Source organism: Schistocerca piceifrons, chromosome 2 (genome assembly GCF_021461385.2).
Source record: "Schistocerca piceifrons isolate TAMUIC-IGC-003096 chromosome 2, iqSchPice1.1, whole genome shotgun sequence".
Taxonomy (NCBI): Eukaryota; Metazoa; Arthropoda; class Insecta; order Orthoptera; family Acrididae; genus Schistocerca; species Schistocerca piceifrons.
This window is the reverse complement of record NC_060139.1, coordinates 451,744,509-451,767,303: the sequence shown is the minus strand read 5'-3', so window position 1 is coordinate 451,767,303 and position 22,795 is coordinate 451,744,509. Positions and strand designations below refer to the sequence as shown.

The 22,795-nt window shown below is 37.3% G+C and overlaps 1 protein-coding gene across 3 annotated transcripts in view; it reads right to left on the bottom strand.

Annotated features, from left to right (window-relative positions):
* Positions 1-22,795, bottom strand: part of LOC124774995 (putative RNA-binding protein Luc7-like 2) — a 60,143-nt gene that overhangs the window by 28,027 nt on the left and 9,321 nt on the right. The window contains exons 2-7 of one of the 3 annotated variants that reach the window (XM_047249747.1): positions 18,149-18,206; positions 17,665-17,759; positions 16,507-16,613; positions 9,086-9,184; positions 3,092-3,310; positions 2,450-2,662 (exon numbers count right to left, since the gene is read on the bottom strand). In XM_047249747.1, the coding sequence (XP_047105703.1) occupies positions 2,450-2,662; positions 3,092-3,310; positions 9,086-9,181 (528 nt within the window). In that variant the 5' untranslated portion in view covers positions 9,182-9,184; positions 16,507-16,613; positions 17,665-17,759; positions 18,149-18,206. The remainder of the gene's footprint in view (positions 1-2,449; positions 2,663-3,091; positions 3,311-9,085; positions 9,185-16,506; positions 16,614-17,664; positions 17,760-18,148; positions 18,207-22,795) is intronic. The other 2 variants (XM_047249746.1, XM_047249745.1) reach the window with 2 other exon arrangements.

The window sequence follows — 22,795 nt, the reverse complement described above, 5'->3', positions numbered from 1 at the left end:
ATAGGTCAGTGAGAAACTTGTAAACTAATACAAACAGAGCAACAAGCCTAATACAAGTGGGATGTAACAACATTCCTAGATGTCTTAAGATAAGGGAAGTCATGGTGTTATGTGTAACTCCACTAAAGTTGTATGTAACCCTACCACTACCTTGTTAATGAATGATGCTTGAGGCCTATAAACAAAATAACAATTTAATAATTATGGGAGCACCATCGCTTATCAGCTTCACGTTTTTGCATGTGGCAAGTACACCGAGGGACACCACGTATCTTCAAAGTTGGATGGTGACCACAGTAACTTTGACAAAGTGAAGTACTTGAATTGGCTTTTTCTGTAACTCACCGAGTCAGAATTGACTAGCACAGCATGCCCATAGTAAATGCCCTCAGTGTATTGCTGGGAGCAATCCATGAAGAAAAAGCAAAAGAATCCAAATTTTGATTCATGTCATTTTCCTGTCCTGTTATGCAATGATCTGTGAAATTTACATCTATTGCTTTGTAAATGACTGACAAGACAGGAGCTACTCCTGTGTTAAGAGTCTTGTACAGAAGTATTTCCTGTACGATTACGGATGAATAAAACAAAGTGAAGTCAAGGTTGGAATATCGACAATTTATGGAAAGGAGGCTTGTTACACAATGAGGCGCGCGCACGCACAAAAAACTGCTATACCTGACTGCTCCAGTCGGAACATATGGCGGTGGTTTTTGAAACAACTCTTCCTATTTGTGAGAATGTAATATTACATTTGAGAATCTTACTTCCAGCATTATCCAAGACAGCTGCACAAATTAAATACCTGCAAAGTCATGGTCAATATATCATTATGGATCAAATGAAACTCATGACTACAAGAAGTCAACAAACTAAGCAGGGAAAATAGCAGAAACACTGCATTCTGGCAACTGCACACAAACTACAATAAAGGAGCATAATATAAATATCATGATACTAGAATCTGCAGTAGGTGATATGGTGCTGGAGAAAGCTAAGCATTCTAGTTCAAACTTGAGGAAATAAACCAGGTATGACGAGCCTTACAAAGTAGCAAAATGTAAATTTCATTAAAGGATTTATTACTTAAAAGTATCCTCAGGGGATTCACATTATTTGTGAATTTTGTAGAGTGATATTGACAAGGAGCCTATGTCATCATTTTATTTCTTTAGGTTTCATTTTCTGTGCAATGATTCTCCTTTCCACAATACTGTGTGTTTTAATTACACTTTCTTCTATTATACTAAACTACATGATCAAACCAGACAGTATGAAGTACCACTTTCTATGCGATTTGTATTATAAAACTAACACATTTGATAAACACTTACTGCAAACTGAAGATGAAAATATGTGTGTTAAGAGTCCGAGCATAATACAATAGAGAATCAAGAGATTTGAAAACTTGCGGATAATGGAGATAATAGAGTCAAGGGTGAGAAGTTGGCAATCTTGTTTCCTTCCTAGGTCTGAAATTTCCTGGTATCTTGTTCAGTTTCTTACTTCCTCTTTGAATATCAATTTTATGCTCCTCTTCCTATATTCAACAGTTCTTATAGTGAGACCATTCTTTCTATCAATCTGCCCCCCCCCCCCCCCCCCCAAAAGAACTCTTCATGCTGGCACTTTGTCAACATATTCACCACCTCCACAGTCTAAACATTTAAGATTTAAACACTTCATAATTTTCTACCGCCTCCCATGAAGTATATACAGATCCCATGTTGTTAGAGGGCAAACTACAGAGACAAGCCCTCAACTTTTAGAGTTAGAGGGTTACCAAACATAGAACAAATAATTGTTGGCTGAACTCTTAGATGCATAGTCAGGCAGGAAGTATTAGGAGAAACATGTAGCCAGCATTTTCATTTTCTTACTGTAGTTTTCTGTCCTGCAGTATCATTTTGTATACATTTCTTAGGTGATGTGGATATTTCGTATTTACAGCACTCATTCCCTCCGGCTGTTCTATCTTTTAGGAATGAAGTAGTCCCTGATTAAACACTACTATGCTTCATCTGTCCTTAGTGTACTTACACTTTCTTCACAAGCATTCTACATTTCATTTGCTAATTACAAATGTGGACCAAAAATTAATGTGTTATGTGTAAGAAACAATTACCAACAATCTTTTGTAGAACTGTAATTTACAATTGCAATATTTATATTGATAATACAGTACTTATAGCAACATTATGATCCTTTACCGCAATCTTTTCTTCTACTTTCATCAAAACAGTCCCTAATACATTACAATTATTTCCTGCCAATAGTCATTATTCGTATTTGCACAGAAATTTGATGTCTTTTTCTAAATTTCAGCTAAGACCCTCTATTATTTTAATTCCTAAAACCAGAGGCAGAATTAATACCTTTCAAAAACAATGATTTAACAACATAAAAAATTAAATCTAAATTCTGTGTTATTACAGGTACTTTTACTCACCTCTAATTCAGCAAGCTTCTCGCGAATTTTAATGAAACCAAGGTGCAACTTTCCACCAAAATGATCTGCCAGTCTGCGATCGTTATCATGTATTCCAAGATAAGCTGAACATACTTCACAAACTCTGAGTTTCTGTTGCTGGTAACTACTAGCAGGCATCGAATTGCGATATTCGCTCTCAGCAGCACTTTTCTTCTTTCTCAGGTCTTCAATCTGTGAGGAACAATAACCAGGTCTGGCTAATAAACCATGAGTATTATGGTTATCTAAAACAATCAAGTTACCACCTAATAATTTCAATAAAATCTTAACAGAAAGGAACTAAAAATATAATCAATACCCACATTCCTCAGACAAAACGTAAAATTGGTCAACTGGTAATAATGCGAGTAATGAATGAAATCTAGTTTATACAGTTACTGATTTGCCTGTTACAAGATAAGCCAATACATTATCCTATGTTTACAAGTTCATATTGTTAAGAGGATGGTAATATTTTAATAACTGTGTCTACACTAGTCTTATTTTTATCATTCCCAACAAGTTGTGAAATTTCTGCTGTTTAACAGGATGGTATAAAGAATTTGAGGGTGTTTATTTTTTGTATTTACATAAGACAATGTGTAAAAATATAATACATACCTCCTCCATCAACTTCATACTGTCTTCAACAAGACCTTCTGCACCCAACTGTTCTGCACGTGCCAACTTCTTGCCAATTTGCTCCGCAAGCTCATGAACCTTATTAGCTTTTGCAGCCACTTCTGCTGACAATTCTTCCTGTGTTTCTGCCAAACGCTGTTTTGCTAGTTCTGTTCGACGATCACAGTCTGCAATGAATGTCTGCAGATGCTCCATTGCCTACACAAAGATGCACAAGTGACAATACTGCATTCAGTGCCTACAAATTAAGCACTGGAATAGAAGTTAAAAATGAAGGTTGCACAAAGTTTACTCAAGTTTTCCCCATTCTAACCCACCACAGTCACTTAAATTTTTCCATTTAAAGCCAAATGCTACATTTCTCTTTTTAATTTTACTCACCCAGGCCCTTAACTCATGCATTTGGTGTTAAGGCCATAACTTTATTTTAGCTTTTTGTCACATTCTGTACATTTAATTATATACACCTCTCTTCATCAGGTATCAAGTTCACATGGTAAATTACACGTAGGGACTGTTGGTTGCAAAAGACTTAACATCCACCGTCTACATTAATCTAGCAAACGTGCATATTCTGCAAGTACTGGAACTGGAAAACTATTTTTAATCCTCTGATTTAACTACATTTCCTGATTACAGAGCGAGCAGTGCACAATTAAAAATTAACATTGGCAGAAGGGCTGAAGTTTCTAAACTATCTGTAGCCCATGGACGTACCCATACCATTTACCAGGTTATGAATCACCTGAAACTAAGTTTGCATGTGGTGTGCAATCATACAGAACTAAAAACATTTCAATACAATACTCAATTTTAACACCCACAACCTACTCAATTTTAACACCCACAACCTCGTTCACACAACAGGTTGTATACGAGGAAAAGAAGAAGAAAACCTTGAATTTTTCCAGATATCCTGGTTAAAAATACACTATACCCCCAGTGAACGCACTTTTTTCTGTGTTAAGTGACAATATACCCCCGTTGGAGCTATAAAACACACAAAAATTTTGAATCGTGAGAATTTTATACATTGCATTTAAATGCCCTACTTTCAGGAGAAATAAATAAATAAATAAATATTGCATTTTGGAAAGATCTTAAATGGGCGGCAACATTTACACTTCATATTTTCGAGTTATGAAAGTATAAATGTGAATTACATCAAATACATTATGGTAGCTTCCGAAACACTGAAATTTAGACTGCGCTACACGATTTGCTTTTGTCAGTGTCATAGGTCATGTCACCACGACAGCAAATATTCAGAGCATACCTCACATTATTTAGTCAGCTGATTGAAAAATCAATGAATGGTAAAATACATACAGAACAGCTACACTAAGAGCCAAGATTTCACAAATATTGGTTGTCAAAAATTTTTTGCTGTGCTATCCTACAGTTTGCTTATGCAAGATCGTAAGAGCACAGCTTGAATTGCATCAGTTGAAAATTTCTGACAAGCACACTTATAAATGTTCCATCAAGCACTTCGACTTTTCCGTAGAAATGCAAATTATGTGTGAAATTGCTCAAGAACTCACCTTGCACTTTTTAAGGATAATTATACTTTGTCATCGTTACTGCACAAGTTGTGATCTATAGAAGAATTGAAATATGAGAAACTAACCTTTAAGCTTGAATTTTTCCAGTACATGTTACCCTTTAAGATATATCAAACACAAATGAGTTGGTCAAAATTTTAAATAATGGCTGTTAGAGTTTTGTATGAGAGTCAAACACACCATGATTTAAGAAATCCACCGCACATTCTCACACGTAACAATTCATCTTGCATAAAAGGAACTGTACTTTGAAAGTAACGCTTTACAAACCACAATTTGCAATATTTTCCTGTGACCTGTAAGAAATGTATACAGCTGTGATGTTATGTTCATGGAAAGTTTGTTGTTATGAAGTATTCAGGACGTATATGCGGACAAGGGAAAAATCCCCAGTTTCCCGCTGAAAATACACTTTTTCCAAGTTGAGTAATGGTATACTTCCCCTCAGGACCGTAAAACATATCAATCCTTCGAATGGTTAAGGTTTAATACACCTGTGTGGAACTTTCTGTCATGTTAGAAAATGAGTGACGGAGAGAGGCAGGCAGGCACGGAGAAAAGAAGGGGGAGGGGGGGGTGTTTGGAAAGATCTCTGATGTGCAGCAACATGTACACTGCATATTTTCGTGTTGCAAAAGTATGAATTCGAATTCCACCAAACACAGCACGTTAATTTCCGAAGCACTGAAATTGACATTGCGATGTGCTGTTTTAGGCCAAGCGTAGTTCATGTGATCTCACCGCTGGTCAGCAGATATTCACAGCTTAAGACATGGATGTAGTCAGCGAATGGCAACATCACTTAAGTAGCGCGAACACAGAAATAGGAAAAGTTAATGGTTTAAATTAATATACATAGAGTAGCTACAAGAAAAGCTAAGCTTTCACATATAATACAGATCTTTTTTGCATGTGTTACACTTTGATACATTACGTAAATTCTGGGCATGAAATTCTTCAAAGTTGCTGTTCCTCACAATGATAGGTTTTAAATGAGTCAAACGCTCTGTGATTTAAGAAATTCATCCAGTAATCTCACACATAACGTAATTCATCCTGCATAACAGGAAATTTACTTTGAAAGTAACACTTTCAAACCACCATTTGTAACACACTATGTAATCAAAAGTATCTGGACATTCCCAAACCCATATGTTTTTCACATTAGGTGCATTGAACTGCCGCCTAGTCTCCGGTACTCCATATCAGCGACCTCAGTACTCATTAGACATCGTGAGAGCAGAATGGGGTCCTCTGAGGAACTCACAGACTTCGAACGTGGTCAGGTGATTGGGTGTCACTTGGGTCATAACATCTGTACACGAGATTTCAACACTCCCTGAACATCCCTAGGTCCACTGTTTCTGATGTGATAGTGAAGTGGAAAAGTGAAGGGACACTTACAGCACAAAAGCACACACGCCAAGCTCTTGTGTTGACCTACTGTTGAAGAGGGTCTTAATGTGTAACTGGCAGACATGTATCCAGACCATTACACAGGAATTCCAAACTGCATCAGGATCCACTGCAAGTACTATGACAGTTATGTGGGAGGTGAGAAAACTGAGGTCATGGTCGAGTGGCTGCTCGTAAGCCACACATCACGCCGGTAAATGTCAAACAACACCTCGCTTGGTGTAAGGAGTGTAAACATTGGATGATGGAACAGGGGAAGAAATGTTGTGCGGAGTGACGAATCGCGGTACTCAATGTGGCGATCCAATGGCAGGGTGTGGGTATGACAAATGCCCAGTGAGTGTCATCTGCCAGCCTGTGTAATGTCGACAGTAAAATTCAGAGGCAGTGGTGTAATGAAGTGGGCGTGTTTTTCATGGAGGTGGCTTGCACCGCTTGTTTTGCGTGGCACTATCACAGCACAGGCCTACATTAATGTTTTAAGCATATTCTTGCTTCTTACTGGTTAAGGGCAATCCAGGGATGGTGATTGCATCTTTCAACATGATTGAGCACCTATTCATAATATACGGCCTGAGGGAGAGGTTACACGACAAATAACATCCCTGTAATGGACTGGCCTGCACAGAGTCCTGACCCGAGTCCTACATAACACCTTTGGGATGTTTTGGAACGCTGACTTCATGCCAGGCCTCACCAACCGACATCGATACCTCTTCTAAGGGCAGTATTGCGTGAAGAATTGGATGCAATTCCCCAAGAAACCTCCCAGCACCTGATTGAATGTATGCCTGCAAGAGTGGAAGCTGCCATCAAGGCTGAGAATGGGCCAACACCATATTGAATTCCAGCATTACTGACGGAGGGCGCCACAAACTTTTGAGTCACTTTCAGCCAGGTGCCCAGATACTTTTGATCACATAGTGTATTTTCCTGTGATCTGTTAGAAATAGATTTGTTTCACCAGCTGCCAAAGAGTGTTAGGAAACAGGCATTACTGCACATGTGCAGCTACGATGATGTACGAAGCCCATATGTTCGTACGTACAAAGCATTAACTTACATTACATCGAAGGACACAGTACATCAGAGGCTACTCCAAGAGCATCGGAATTTTGTAAACCACATTAAAATGCATAAATCGGCTTTAAGTACACATTCATATGTCCAAATTCCCACTGAAATAGGCTCCAACCTGGTATTAAGCTTTTCAGTATGGTTTTGGGGATGTAATTTTTCTTTGAGTATCAGTTTCGTATTATCTCATGTTAGATTTTTATTATGGCATAATGTCTTAGGTGTCTCAAGATGAAAGTGTGCCTTTTAAATTTAGCAGACAGTTGAAACTAGCAAACAGTGTGGACTGAGAACACTGTTTCAAACAAACTGACTGCCTCTACGGAAAAGATTAATAAAAGTCAAATTTCTTTAGCCTTCCGTAATTATGTGAATCTCTTAATTCACTTGATAGCCCCCGGACACAGAAATCGGCTTTGTTTTCATTTGACGTGAGAGCTTGAAACAAAAAGAGGAATAACAATCACACTTCAAAAAGTAGCCAGAAGCGGAAGAAGGTACTGCTCTCAGGCGATTCAACTGAGCATGTGCATGAGCCTGCTGGGAAATCCACAAATGAACCTAGTGCAAACAATTGTGATGTCACACTCATCTGAAACAGTCTGTTGGTATGATGAAGTATTGCATAGTCTTCATCCGAAGGCGTTCGACACATTTTGCTGTTGGCAGATGCTTGTGCGTGCACTGTGTTTTGTTATTGTACATGACCACATTTCCTTTGCAACTTAAGTTATTTTGGTTTTTCCTCTCTATTTATTACTGTGGCAGTAGTGGGAAACAGTAACAGTCTTTGTTAGAGTATCAATTCTTACTAGTCAAAATTACAAAAAATTTAACTGAAAACTGAACCAATGGAATCGCCTGGAATTCTAAAAATTCCCCGGTTCTACCTGGATAAAAGAAATTCCCGCATTTTTCCTGGAGCATATATGCATCACACAAGCATTAAAGGGATGTGCGGATTGTGTATTTTGACACTATACTGTAGCAAACTGATCAATTTTTGTGACATACTGCAATGCCATTGCTAAGGCCCTGTTGGGACGTAGCCTCATTTTCGTGGGCTTTTATAATTCAGTAATTATTGTTATGTTCTCAGTTTACAATGGTGTGCAACTTTCTCAATGCAACTGTGACATTTAATAACTCACTAAAAATGATTTTGTTGACTGACAAAAGGCCAACTGAGAAAGCACAATGACTTTTACTACTTTAAAATTGTGGAGTTATTGAAGGCAAGGGTGGTTCAAATCCAAGTGTGGTAATCCTGATTTAAGTTTATTTCCTTAAATGGAGTAATGCAAACACTGGGATGACTCTTGAGAAGGAACATACCGATTTCCCTTATCATCCTTGCTCTGTCTCCAATGGGATTTTATAATCAACAGGTCTTTTACAAGTACACATGCATGCACAAAAGCACATGCTTCAGACCCATACCAGTAAACTGCCCACAAGAATTTTATGGTGGCACTGTCCTCCAATATATCCATGCGAACAGAATACTTAACTATTTTAAAACAGTTGTAAAAATCAAACAATACCAGATCAATATCCGATTTTTACAATATGTAACACTGAGAAAATTTAAATGGCATTGACACTATTGCCCTTTTATGTCTGTTCATAAACAGAGAACTAACATGCAATATAAGTGCCAGCAAAATCACTAGCCCTTTGGGTAACAATCTTCATTCCTATTGGTCCATTATGTTTGAGTTCATAACATGTTTTTATTAACATCAGATAGACATTCATTAGAGTGGCATATCAAAAATACAAAGTTATTTTCATGCTCAAAGTGATTTTTTAAAATGTGTGTTTTACATTCTTTTTCTCACCTCCAAGTTCATTTATTATTTGTGGGCTTGTAACAAAAAGAGCCAAAAAATAAATTATAAATTTGCTGACTTACATCAATATCATAGAAGTAGTCCTTTGTTTTGCTGGCCTTTTCATAGTCAGCACGAAGTGCCAGATCATGTATTTTTGGGCATTCTCCCAGATCCATCCGCTGAAAGTTAACACACAAAAAGATAAGCAGCTGTAGTTATTCCTGCATTAACAGTGAATATTTTCAATGTTAGCAATATTTTGTAATATTTAGGGGCTCCAAAACGAAGTTTAGTAAACATTTTACAGAAAGTTTTCAAGGGATTACTTTGCTTGAGTCAGAAAAACCCAGTTGTTACTTTGCTGGCAAATACCTTTACATTATGTATTTCACAACTGTTTGTTTATAATAAAGAAAACATTAACACAGCATGAAAGACACGAATTTTAAAAATATGGCTATGAAAAATGAAATTAGTCATGCCTTGTGTTTCACAATGTAACCACATATTTACTGCACTTGTGACCTGCGCAGTACTCAATTCACCGCACTCAACAGAATTTGTTGTTATGCATTATCATTATACCATGAATGTTGAAAGTGACCTGTATAGTTCAGTAAGAATATGATCACTCCGCTAAACAAATAGCAGGATAATTTTAAAAAGCCTATAACAGGAAAAGTCTTCAACAATGAACAGGCAGTGATTTTCCCTACACTCCAACTGAAGAGTTATTAACATCATAGATTTCTCTCATGCCACCTTTTCCACATGACAAACTTGAACTCTGAGAATACTTGATAATGTACTCAAATATCTGCGAACTTTTTTTTTTTTAATCATGAGTGTCAAATATTAAAGTAAGATTCTTGATGATCAAATACAGATCATTCTTTTAATATTTATAAAAAAAACTTGTTATTGAAACTTTCCCTTTTCTAGAAAGGAACATATCCCTTTTCCTCACTAATAATTACAATAACTACTATTTTGAAATGAGTTTGGGCAAACTGCAAGTTTTCATGGTGTTCACATTCCATGTTTAATGACTGTAGAGCTCCACATATAACTCAATATTTCTGTTTAAAAGGTGCAGAATGGCAAAGAAAAAACACCTCTAATCGACGTATGCCTAATAAAACCCTACGGCATTCAAATCAATCTGTTCCTTATTGAGCAAACAAAGGAATGACTAAAATCCTAAATGAGCAAACAGATCTTGACACTAACTAGCATGACACTCCAGCTAAAAATCTGATTTCAGAATGTTTAACATAATTAACAATTGAAAAATAATAATTCACTAGAGAGTTTTCACATCTGCAAGACCCATTTGGACTACTTACAAACCACTTGTAGCACAACCATTTTAACCCCCACTTGGCAGACTTTGATAGAAAAAAATCTCTTCTTGTTGATTAGGAACCTGCCTGTTCCATCACATAGAAAATACAGCTTTTTAAATGTGAATGTTAGAGAAAATTTATGAGCCCAAAAACAAGAAGGAACTTCATTGAAGAAGGATAATGATTCACAATAAAACTGCTACACAATAATGCAGTGAAGTGACATGCAGGCACAGATAAGTCAATTTTTCAGTGCTGATTAGCCAAGGAAATTTACTACTTTAAAGGAGATTACTTAAACTCTATGTATGGACATCACCACACATTTTCTTGCAAACACATTTAACATTACATTTTTACAGTGTGGCAACCCCTCCTAAACTGTACAAAATGGATGATTGATTTCACAGTTATTACTCAGTTGCACGAGTTAACTGTAACTACCGTGTAGTTCTATATAAGCTGCAGAACTTTTCATTGATTTTCTATTTAATACATGTGAATGAAACAAGGTAACTTTACTTCATTTAATCAAGAAATGTGATAAAAATCACTCAAAGTGAGAGAGTGGCAGAGAGAGAGAGAGAGAGAGAGAGAGAGAGAGAGAGAGAGAGAGAGAGAGAGAGAGAGAGAGAGAGAGAGAGAGAGAATATGCACTGTTCTTTGATATTACAACAAAGATTCAGGGCAACAGCAAAGTAAACCCCCATTCAAAACCTTCTGTAAATTAATATTTAATACTAGCCACAGCCTTGGCCAACAGATCACAGAATGTAAAAGAAAACAACTCTCTTATGATATTTAATTTGTAATATTCTGATTCACACCACATAAATGCCAAAATTTGCTAAGGAACTTTATCGTTTAGTAAAAATTAAGTATCTTCTATCTCCATAGAGTAGTTAATCAGTATTTAGATGCATCTTTCTGCAGTTGCTACTGCATTCCACCCTTTTTTTAAAGCATATTCAGACAAGCAGAAGGAAGAAAGTAAAATTATAAAACAAAAGAGTGAACCACAAAAAATTTCAAACTAGCCTTATCAAACAGTATCAGTATTAAGTAATGTTTTTAGCTTATCATTAAGGACCACTAGTTCTTGCAGGAAGTGTCCCACCAAATCTCAGAGCACGTAATTAGGTACTCACTCATCAAATTAAGCAGTGTGAGCTGCTTAAAACATTTACTTCAAAATAAAGTTTAAAAGAATCATTAATTCCAATTAACACTGCACCGATAAGGGATCACTCAATATCTTCTGAGGCAGAATCATCTCACTATAGATGTGGTGACCTGAGAAGAGTTAATTCATTTTAGCATTCAATCCATATTTTATCATTTCAATTAAGTTTGAAGGGCAGTGTATCAAATTTCATCACTACTCTCCCCCTATCACTACAGTGAACGAAAATCACAAATGAGCAAGTAAGTTATAGGGAACAGCTATTTAAGCACAGAGAAAACTGTATGAATAGTTTTTGCATAAAAGGCTAATGTTTCAAATGGTATTTTTGTAAGTCTGCACTTGCCAAGATTGATGTGCGCAGTAATGCTAACAATGTTTCACAAATACCTCTTCACTCAGCCAATAATGAAGTCTACAGGATGGATGAAAATATGTATTACAAATAAAAATTAAGGCCAACGTAAACTCTCAAAATTGGCAACAATGTGACAGTATTAATAACAAAATGCAACTATTTGCACAACAGTTTGCAGTACATAAGTGGAAAGTTTTATGAATCATCTGATGCAGTGAAATAAATGGTAACCAAACACTAGAACAGTAAGTGCATCTGCATGACTTCAGTTGTGGATTATTAGGGGAGTGATACTCTGAAAGAATATTTAAACAGTGTGATTATAAAGTTTGTTTTAAAAGAGAAATGAGGTTACCTGACATTTAGAACTAACATAGCACCAAACAACGATGATAAGAGCAACAGTTATCTCTGTAAAGCGCATGTCACACTGAGTAAGATCTGTTCGAAGTTTACTTTTTGGCTAGTGCGATGGCTTCCAAGCAGGCACCCTTGACTGTTAGGCTGCAGGGAGCTCCTAAAGTTTCAGGTAATGGCTTCACTGCTGCAATCTTTAATATTCTCCGACTTATACCTATCCTGTCCAAGCCAATGTACTGTGTCGCATCACAACCTGCCAGTCATGTCCCCTATGCAAGCATCACCACACTAACAAGACACTACGGGAAACTTGCCCTAGAAGTGCCCCTAATTGATGCACAAGGCTCCATAGAAGTAAAGAAAGCATTATTGCTGTAATGGATGTTATTGCTGCAATGGTTGCATATAGGGAAGAGTCTTTCTTATATGTGGGAATAAAAGGACCTGAATTCTGCCATCAAACAACTTGCCACAGACCTTGAACTGAGTGGAAGGTCCTGGTAGATGGGTGTGTGAACCACCACCTGCTGCCTGCTATTGTCAGGCAAATTTATGGTGTAACTTGTTTAGTGTGGGCTACAGCTGAAATTATGAGGTAACCCCCACACCCACACACACCCAGCCACCACTGGGAACTTTAAAAGACATTCACAACATACTACCAGATAAAACATATACCCTGCCATAAAAGTTTTTTCGTATCAGTTCCAGGACCCAAAAAAATGTAATCACCACATAAAACTAAATCCTGTTTTCTCATCACAGCAAATAAAGAATTATTACATTCAACTGCATTTGTCTGTGAGAATGCAATCTACAGACATTTCATTTACAGTGAAATCTGCCATCCACATGATTAAATTTTAAACTGATCACTGTACTCTGTACACAGCTATTTTGTGCAAATACAAGTATATACATACATAATTTTACCACAGAAGTGGATGGGGAAAAAAAAAAAAATCTGCCCTCAGTCTAGCAATCAAAAATCCACAAAACATTCAACTATAAACTTCTAAACTGCAAATTTACCCACTCAGAAGAATGTGCAAGTTAATGGAATTCCTTTCAATTCTACCAGTTCTTAACTTTGATTTTTTGATGAACTATTTTACTGTTATACAAAAGACAATAACATTTCCATATACTTCCAGCTAGAACTTGACTGACTAATTTCTTTCCTACAGAATCCACTGACAAAGATCATACCTGCACTTGCAAAGCTGTTTTATATTCCTATAACCAGAAAGAACTACATAAGTCTATGTTATTCCTATTTTGCAAACTGAATTATGTTTTAGAAAATTGAATAAACAAGCTATTTTGAACAGTACACTATTATACAGTGCTCATACTAGGAAGGGAATGGTTGGGCCAATCCTGTTAAAATCCCCTGGGATTTTTTTTTAACACACTTGTGTCGCATCACTTAAAATCCACCTAACAAATTTCAGCTGCTACTACACAATGGTAGTTATATGGGAGGAACACACACTAAAGAGGAATTTCATGTCAAGGTTTTGTTAAAAGCTGAGCATAATACTCATTTTTTGTACCTCTTAACTTGTAAATGATCGGAAAGACATCATTCTGACAACAATCGTGCTTCAAAAATTATTCTATACCATCCAATCTCACCACAGGTCAAGGGAACCCCTCTCCTTTTGCTAACTGCTAAGGTGGCATACAACATCTGCCAACTGAATCCACTAACAGGAATTACACACGAAGACTCATGCAAACTAGTTAAAAATTTCAAATGGATGTTTTAACAGTGCAGGCGTGGATAGCAACGATAGAGCACTAGAAGACATGCTATGGATTCATCACTGTGAAGAGACTTACACTCATGCAGAATCCACAATTGATGATGCTGCATTTAGTTGTTAACTGTTTGCTGAAGACAAGAAAAAATTTCCTTGTCTAACAAAGAAGCAGTTGTACATTGGGTGAATACAGGTGGTAAGAAATGACCATCAGCAAGTTTACTGCTGGGGGGGGGGGGGGGGGGGGGGGAGGCAATATGAGGCGTCTTATTGGGAGTGGGGATTTGCATGTACACCACTGACTGGTCACATTCACATAGTTATAACACCAGTGACCAATCTGAATGATTCACTGCTACCTGTGTGTACCAACTGGAAATTTTGGTTCACACATGGAAACAAATCAGTTGCGGTCAGACTAGTCAAAATTTGGAAAAATGGGGAAGGAGATTTTTCCAAGTGTCACACTTATTCTGTTTTGAAGAATAGTCCCTTTCAGGTCATAAGAATTCAAGCATTATATCGATTTCACAAAAACAAATAATTCTGATCCAACCTTGAGACTAATTGTTAGGCCAAGAATTTTTCAGGTACAGGAAGACATTTAACACAGAAAATTATTATGGATAGATCAATTAAGCTTTTAGTCCACCACCATGATGAACATACTGAAGTTACAATCGCTAATATACTACGTTTTCCCCTCCTTAGGTTTCTAAGTCCAATTGAATGCATGCAATACTTGTCAGAATATGCTGATGATAGTATTGACTCCTTCCTAACTACAGTTCAATCTTTTTCAGAAACAGAGCTGTCAAATGTCATAATGTTTGGAGCCTTTTCTCAATACATGGTTTTGCAATGTTTACAAATTCTAAAATTTTGAAATGCTATTTATGTATACTCAACTCAAAGATTATCCTGCTTAATATACATGTGTAACTGGCTTTCAATTAGAGATTCAATAATTGTTTCACAAATGAGTGCTAACAGTGACTAGAGAAAGCTGTATTGTACAGGACGAGAAGTCAAGGTTTTACACTAGGCAGTTTTCAGTTTAGAATCCATTCAAAAATGTCTTACTTCATAATTATTTTTGAATAACTTACAGTTCATGTTGACAGTTGAAATTTTGCTTATGGTATTTTTACAAAATAGACAGTGAAACAAACTAAAGGTTTCGATGAATTAATTCTAATCATATCCTTGTAAGTGGACAATGTGGCATTCCTGTCCTCCTAGGCCTTAGACTGATACTGAGTAGTTATCTTTCATTAATAGCTACATCACATCTTAGAACTCTCTCTCAAACCCATAAAAGTCATTGTGCTTCAATTTAATTTTTTGCCCTGTTGAACTCTTTGTTACATGTTTCATTTATGTGTATCTTCAGAACATAGATGAGTATGAAAGATCATTTTCAGTCTTTTACTGGAACTTCAGTTTACTTTTTGCATTGTGTCCATTAATGGAAACACTGAAAACTGCAAAATAACTTTTCATTACAACTTTTTTATTTTGTCAGCTCCATTTAAGTTCTCAATTCTTATGAAATATTATCGAAGTATTACTATTAGCCCTGTAAAATGAGACTTAAAATAGGAAGTTTGTTAACTTTAGTAGCCTCTGAATGGCATCATGGTTGCAAATCAGTGCTGGCAATTATTTCTAATAGTAGTAGTAGTAGTAGTAGTAGTAGTAGTAGAAGAAACAAAACTGACATGGGCACTTGGGAAGGAGAGGCACACAGCAATCTGTTGCTAACCGGTTAGTTCTTATTACTCTTGCACGTCTAGATTTTGGCTTTACAGCTCAATTTCCTTCTGCATATACACCAGTAAGATCATGTGGTGATGTGTACTGCTGCAAGTTTGTTGAATTTTAACTAAACTGAAGATTGCTATTTATAGCCAGAATGTACATTTTCAAGAGCAATAAAAACTATGGGATTGCAACTGACTGCTGTGCGCCTCTCCTTCCTTGTGGTCTACAATCACAGTGCACAAAAGTTCCTTATGGAATCAAAGGTGGTTAATGGACACATGGTTCATAGTCATTATCAGAAATGTTTGCCAGCATTAATCTTAATGATAATTTCTATCTACAACAAGTTTACCATTTAGTGGCTGCTTTAAGTTTACAATTACTGTCACTTTATTATCACAAGATCCATTACAATGAGATAACAGTCTCAAATTGCTAAGGTGTATTACCGATTAATGCCTGCCTTTCACTTCAGTAATGGCCTATTTGCAGGTAAAGATTATTGTAGCCACGTTATGCAATGTTTGCTTCAAAATTTTTGTTTTCACACTTTCTTCCACTTGTATTTGCCATAGTTCAAATTCTATGATCGGTTGACCAAGGTTACAAAATTGGTACATTTAAGATTTAAGTTAAAATAGAGAAATAGTCACACACCTATATAGAGCCCACATACAGACAAAAATATATATGTTGCCAGCCCTCGGTAAATTATGCAACTTACAGACTGTCACAAATATCTTCAAACTCGAATGGTGTCGCCGTATGATGTAATGGTGACAAAATTCCTCTAAACTATCCACATGGTGTGTCAAATTATATTTTATCTTCCTAAAGGGTGAAAGAGACCAGTTGAAAAAAATATGTGAGTTGCAATTTGACTTGATAAATAAGTAAATCTATGATCGAAATACAACTCTTTAAGCTATGGCGTTAAAAGATGAAACAGATTATACACCTTCAGTCAGCAAAGGTTAATGGGCCGAAGGTGACTTAGTAGTAATTTTGTCTAAGATAGGTACATCACCAGTGCAAGGTGAAGCCTGACAGTCTTCAGGATACTTCCACCTGCAAGTTAAATGGGCATACTCACAAGGTAATAGGAAAACGTCCCTCAGCACTCGATTCAACGCATATTTCAACTACAGAGCCATGCAGAACAACTTCTCTACTTACAAAATGGAGATTTTGTTCCTTCCTCAGGATATTTTACATTCCGATCAATTTTGATGAGGAAAAATTTTTCTGCCTAGAACCCAGATATTTTTCCCACAATTTTAATAAGCTATAACAATACTTAAGGACACTTTACTGGAATCCAATAATATTTGAATGGCTGATGTCTTCAGCTTTCATGTGGCAATACTTACCATTTTGAAGTGCCGTCAAAGTCACAGATATACTAGTTCTTATAGTAACATCTTAAATGTGAAACAATGAAAAAGAATTTTTGAATTTGCATTTGTATCTTTCAATTATTTAATTCTTGTACTTACATAATGTAATAAACCCCAAATTCACCCTGTCTTATCCACAACAATATGCCGTGATATTCTGGAAAGAACTATTGTATGAGGCATTAATGAGCTTAAATTGTAATAAAGATTGATACCATAAACTGACAATAATACAGCACCAAACCAAAAATTGTGATAAGCCACTGGAGGCCTTATGAATGAAATTTAACTAGAAAAAGGTTTACACAGAAAGGTTTTCCAGGAGTACAATTTTGAAAAATTATACAAAAATCAACATGAAACACAGATTTGTCTCAATTTTGTGACTTCGTAATACGAAGTTACTTTAGAATTGTAAACAATATTTAACAATTCAATATATTAAATCTTCAGATTGCTTCACAGCACATATAAAATGTACATACCGTAGATGATAGAATCTCATGTGGACAGCAGCTGAGCAGGAAGCTTTTGCACACCTTGGGGTCTGAAAACTTCACTTGGAACCTGTTGTTTTCCCCTAAAAATCCGTTATCATTTTGTTAAATTAATGATATTTGTGTAAAACTATGAATTCTCAATGGAATGTGGAAAAACCTACACAATTAGGTACAAAAATACTATTTGAAATATGTATGATATCTTCCAAAAAAGAAGTGTATCTATTTTACACAATTTAGAGCCATGTGATTTTTGTGAACTCTAACAGACATATTTGAAGAAAGTGCTTAACTGTATTAATTTGTTTTTAACAGTAAACAATTCTACAACTGCAAAAACACTTCACAGAACTACAATATCTATGAACATATCAAGCTATTAATAGCAATGTTTAGACTCTTCTATTAAGTAGCAGTTATGATGACACTGTTTTGAAATAGAAAAGAAATATCACAGATTAATACACACGTGTGCTGCTCTCAGCTGCCCTTTACTCTCAATACTTGTATTAAGCGCGGAAGCCCCCCTAGAATGAAATCAGGGATGAGGCTTTAGATCCCACATATTAATTTCAGAATAAATGTTATTATACAAAATTTAACACTAAACTAAGCTTCTTTATAATACTAGCTTTTATTTTAATATTAATTTCTTCTCAAAATTGTCATTTTGTCCAAAATCTATTACAATTAGTGAGAATTTCCATAGTTTCTGCTACATTAAGGCAATGGTTTATATGCACTCATTAAAAGAATGGAGGTAAGAAAGGAAAGATGTAAAGAAGATCATCTCATTAAAATGAGAACAGTTTCACACCAAACTGAAAATGTCCACTCAGTGCCAACTTGTAGAAATAGATTCCTATATCACTCATGACTGATGTGTTATATATAAATCTGGTACTAAATCCAAAAGTGTGTTATCTTTCGTCATATTTAATTTTAAAATCAATTACACTAAGTAATTCTGACTGTCATAATCTGTCCACAATTGCCATTCAAGTGAGGTACATTCCCTCTCAGGTGCCAATTTCAGAATTACTCAACACACAGATAGTACCAAATTGTTTCAATGAAGCTGCCTATACATAGTTCTTACAATTCTTAGTCCACATTCAAAGGATTCTTATATAAAAGAAAATATTACATATGCAAAGAGTTTCTTTTACCAAAGCATAGAATTAAAGATATGAAAGAGGGGAGAAGAGCAGATTTATGTGGGCACAAAACAGAGACAGCACCATATATACCAGGGTCAAAGACAAAACTATCATAGCATGAAAGGAAAATGTGCCATCACCACAGAATAGTAGCCAATCCTTCAATTGAGGATATTCCACTATCATGCAAGATTACTAGCTTGTGTGTAGGGGGGAAAAAAAGCAGCCTTCACAATGAGAACTTTTTTGTAGTAACTGAAGCTGTTGCTGACAGGTGTGATTGTTACCAAATTATTCATCTAATGACTTGTGGTTGCAAAATACTGACACACATTGTCTAAAGAAGAATGGTAAAACTGTTGGAAGTTGACCTCTGGTAAGCTCAGTTTGAGTTCTGGAGAAATGTAGAAACTTGAGGTAATACCAACCCTGCAACTTATCTTGAATGGTAGGTTACAGAAAAGCAAATCCATACTTCTAGCATTTGTAGAATCAGAGAAAGGTTTTGACGATACACACTGAAATTCTGAAGGTAGCAAGGGTAATATACAGGCAGTAAAGATGTTACGAGCTAAAGTGCACGACAGGGAAGCAATGATGGAGAAAGGAGTGAGACAGGATTCTAGCCTAGCTACAATGTCATTCCATCTGTACAGTGATCAAGCAGTAATGGAAAACAAAGAAAAAATTGGAGGATGGATTAAAGTTCAGGGAGAAGAAATAAAACTTTGCTGTTTGCCGGTGACACTGTCATTATGTTGGAGACAATGAAGCACTTGGAAAAGCAGATGGACAGAATGGACAATGTCTAAAAAAGAATATAAAAGATGAACAATAAAAACATGGGCAATAGAATGTAGTTGAATTAAATTAGGCAGTGCAAAGGGAATTAGATTAGGAAACAAGATACTAAAAGTATTATATGATTATTGCTATTTGGACCATACAATAACTGATTATGGCTGAAGTGGAGAGGATACAAAATGTAGACTGGCAATGTCAAGGAAAGATTTTCTAAAGAAAAACTCTTCACATATAAATTTTACACAGAACTGAAACACAGACAAAAAGCAACAAGAAAAGAATAGAAGACTCTATAATATGGTGCTATAGAAGAATGCTGAAAAGAAGATGGGCAGATAATGTAACCAATGAGGTACTGAACAGAACTGAATCAAACAATGGAAAATCCAGAATGGAATGTAATAATATTATGAGAAGGGAAGTTGCTACTCACTATATAGTGGATATGCTAAGTCGCAGATAGGCACAACAGAAAGATTTTCACACTTAAAGCTTCCGGCCAGTGGCCTTTGCCAACAATACACGCACACGAGCTAGCTAGCTGGGAGAGGGGGGTAATGCAGCTCACACACGACTGCACCCTCAGGCAACTGAAACCACACTGTGAGCAGCAGCACCAGTGCACAATGGGAGTGGTGACTGGGTGGGAGAAAGGAGGAGGCTGAGGCATGGAGGGGAGGGATAGTATGGTGTGGTGGGTGGACAGAAGTGCTGCAGGTTGGGTAGTGGGCAGAGGAGAGGTGGGGAGGAGGGAGAGTTGCAGAAAAGGACAGAAATAAATAAAAAATTAAGTAAATAAAAAACTGGGTGTGAAGATGGAATGACAGCTGTGTAGTGCTGGAATGGGAACAGGGAACAGACTGGATGGGCGAGGACAGTGACTAACGAAGGTTGAGGCCAGGAGGGTTACGTGAACATAGGATAAGTTGCAGGGAAAGTTCCCACTTGCGCAATTCAGAAAAGCTAGTGTTGGTGGGAAGGATCCATATGGCAAGGCTCTGAAGCAGTCACTGAAATGAAAGATATGTTTGGCAGCGTGTTCAGCAACAGGGTGGTCCACTTGTTTCTTGGCCACAGTTTGTCGGTGGCCATTCAAGTGGACAGACAGCTTGTTGGTTGTAATGCCTACACAGAATGCAGCACAGTGGTTGCAGCTTAGCTTGTAAACCACATGACTGGTTTCACAGGTAGCCCTGCCTTTGATGAGAGGTTCAATGAACCCTCTGCCAGGCACTTAAATGTTATTTGCAGAGTATCCATGTAGATGTAGATGTTAGTGACCCGACTGGAGCAGGTGGTTGTGGGAGGATATATGGGGCAGGTCTTGCATTTATGTTGTTACAGGGGTATGAGCCATGAGGTAAGGGATTGAGGGCACGGGTTGTGTAAGGATGAACGAGTATATTGTGTAGGTTCGGTGGACGGTGGTATACTGTGGGAGGGGTGGGAAGGATAGTGGACAGTCAGATCCCATACCCACATACTGTTCCTGCATTGTTGCTTGGATCATGGAATCCCAAATGGCCTTATCATCAAATTACCCATCCCCGATCGCCACCCCTCCTTCAACAATGACCTCCACCTGTTCAAATTCTGCCAATCCTTAGGCCTCACGAACATAGTCATGCAAAACCATATCAACCAAGCCCATACCACCTTGCAGTACCCCCTCTCCATTCGCAAGATTCTCCTGCTATACAATCCCAAATTCCTGGAACCCATAACACACACTGAAATTCTTGCACTGCAAGAACTTCAGCAACATGCACGATGCCACCGCAGAAAGCTCTCCATCCTGCTCACTTCTTACTACTACCATTGAGTATCACTGTCCATCACCTCCGGAACAACCTCCAAACGTCCCCACACCCTCTCATAGCTGACAAACCCTGTCTTTCAGAGCTACTACACTTACCTCACCTTCCAAAACTCTCACTCCCACCACCACACAGAATCCAGAACCTAACCAGATCTGCAACATAGTCATGAACCTTTCCTCCAGAAGCCTTAGCTCCACAGAAATATCTGTCCTTTCCAAAGGTCTCACCTTTTGCCCCACTCCCAAATTCGATCATGCAGGAATTGTGAAAGACCTCTCCTTCCCCCGATCGCTACACTGGAAACACTTTTTCACCACACACCCGACCAATCAGACTCAACCAAAGACCAATAGCAGTGTGCATAACTACAATACTAGGAGAAAGGATGATCTTCACTATTCAAGATTAAATCTAACTTTGGCGCAGAAAGGGGTGAATTATACTGGCACTAAAGTCTTTGGTCACTTACCAAATACGAGGGCCGTTCAGAAAGTAACCTCCGGTTGATTTAAAAAAATACACCAAGTTAAATAAAAATATTTTAATATATACATCTTACAACTACATCTTTGCACTATTTTTCTACATAGTCTCCATAGCGATTGAGGCACTTATCGTATCTCTTCACAAGCTTCGAAATTCCTTCTGCATAAAAATCACCCGCTTGTGCCTGGAGCCAGCCTGTGACCGCATCTTTGAGCTCTTCGTCGTCATCAAACCGCTGCGACCCGAGCCATTTCTTCAAATGCATGAAGGGGTGATAATCACTTGGCGCCAGGTCTGGGCTGTAAGGTGGATGGTTGATAACGTCCCATTTGAAGGACTCAAGAAGGGCCGTTGTTCTGCGAGCAGAGTGAGGACGGGCGTTATCGTGCAAAAAAACGATACCGGAAGTCAGCATACCACGGCGTTTGTTCTGTATCGCCCGTCGTAACTTTTTTATTGTTTCACAGTACACGTCTTGATTAATGGTCGTACCACGTTCCATGAATTCAGCCAACAACACCCCTTAGGCATCCCAAAACACCGTTGCCATCAGTTTTCTGGCAGAAAAATCTTGCGAGGCTTTTCTTGGTTTGGTAGGCGAATTTGAATGTGCCCACATCTTTGATTGTTCTTTTGTCTCAGGGTTCACGTACTTAATCCAGGTTTCGTCACCGGTCACGATTCTGTTTAACAATGGTTCTCCTTCGTCCTCATAACGTGACAAAGTCTAATGCAGAGGCCATTCTTTGAGTATTGTGGTGGTCGGTAAGAATTTTGGGCACCCATCGTGCACAGAACTTACGGTAACCCAATCTTGCTGTCACTATCTCGTACAAGAGAGTCTTA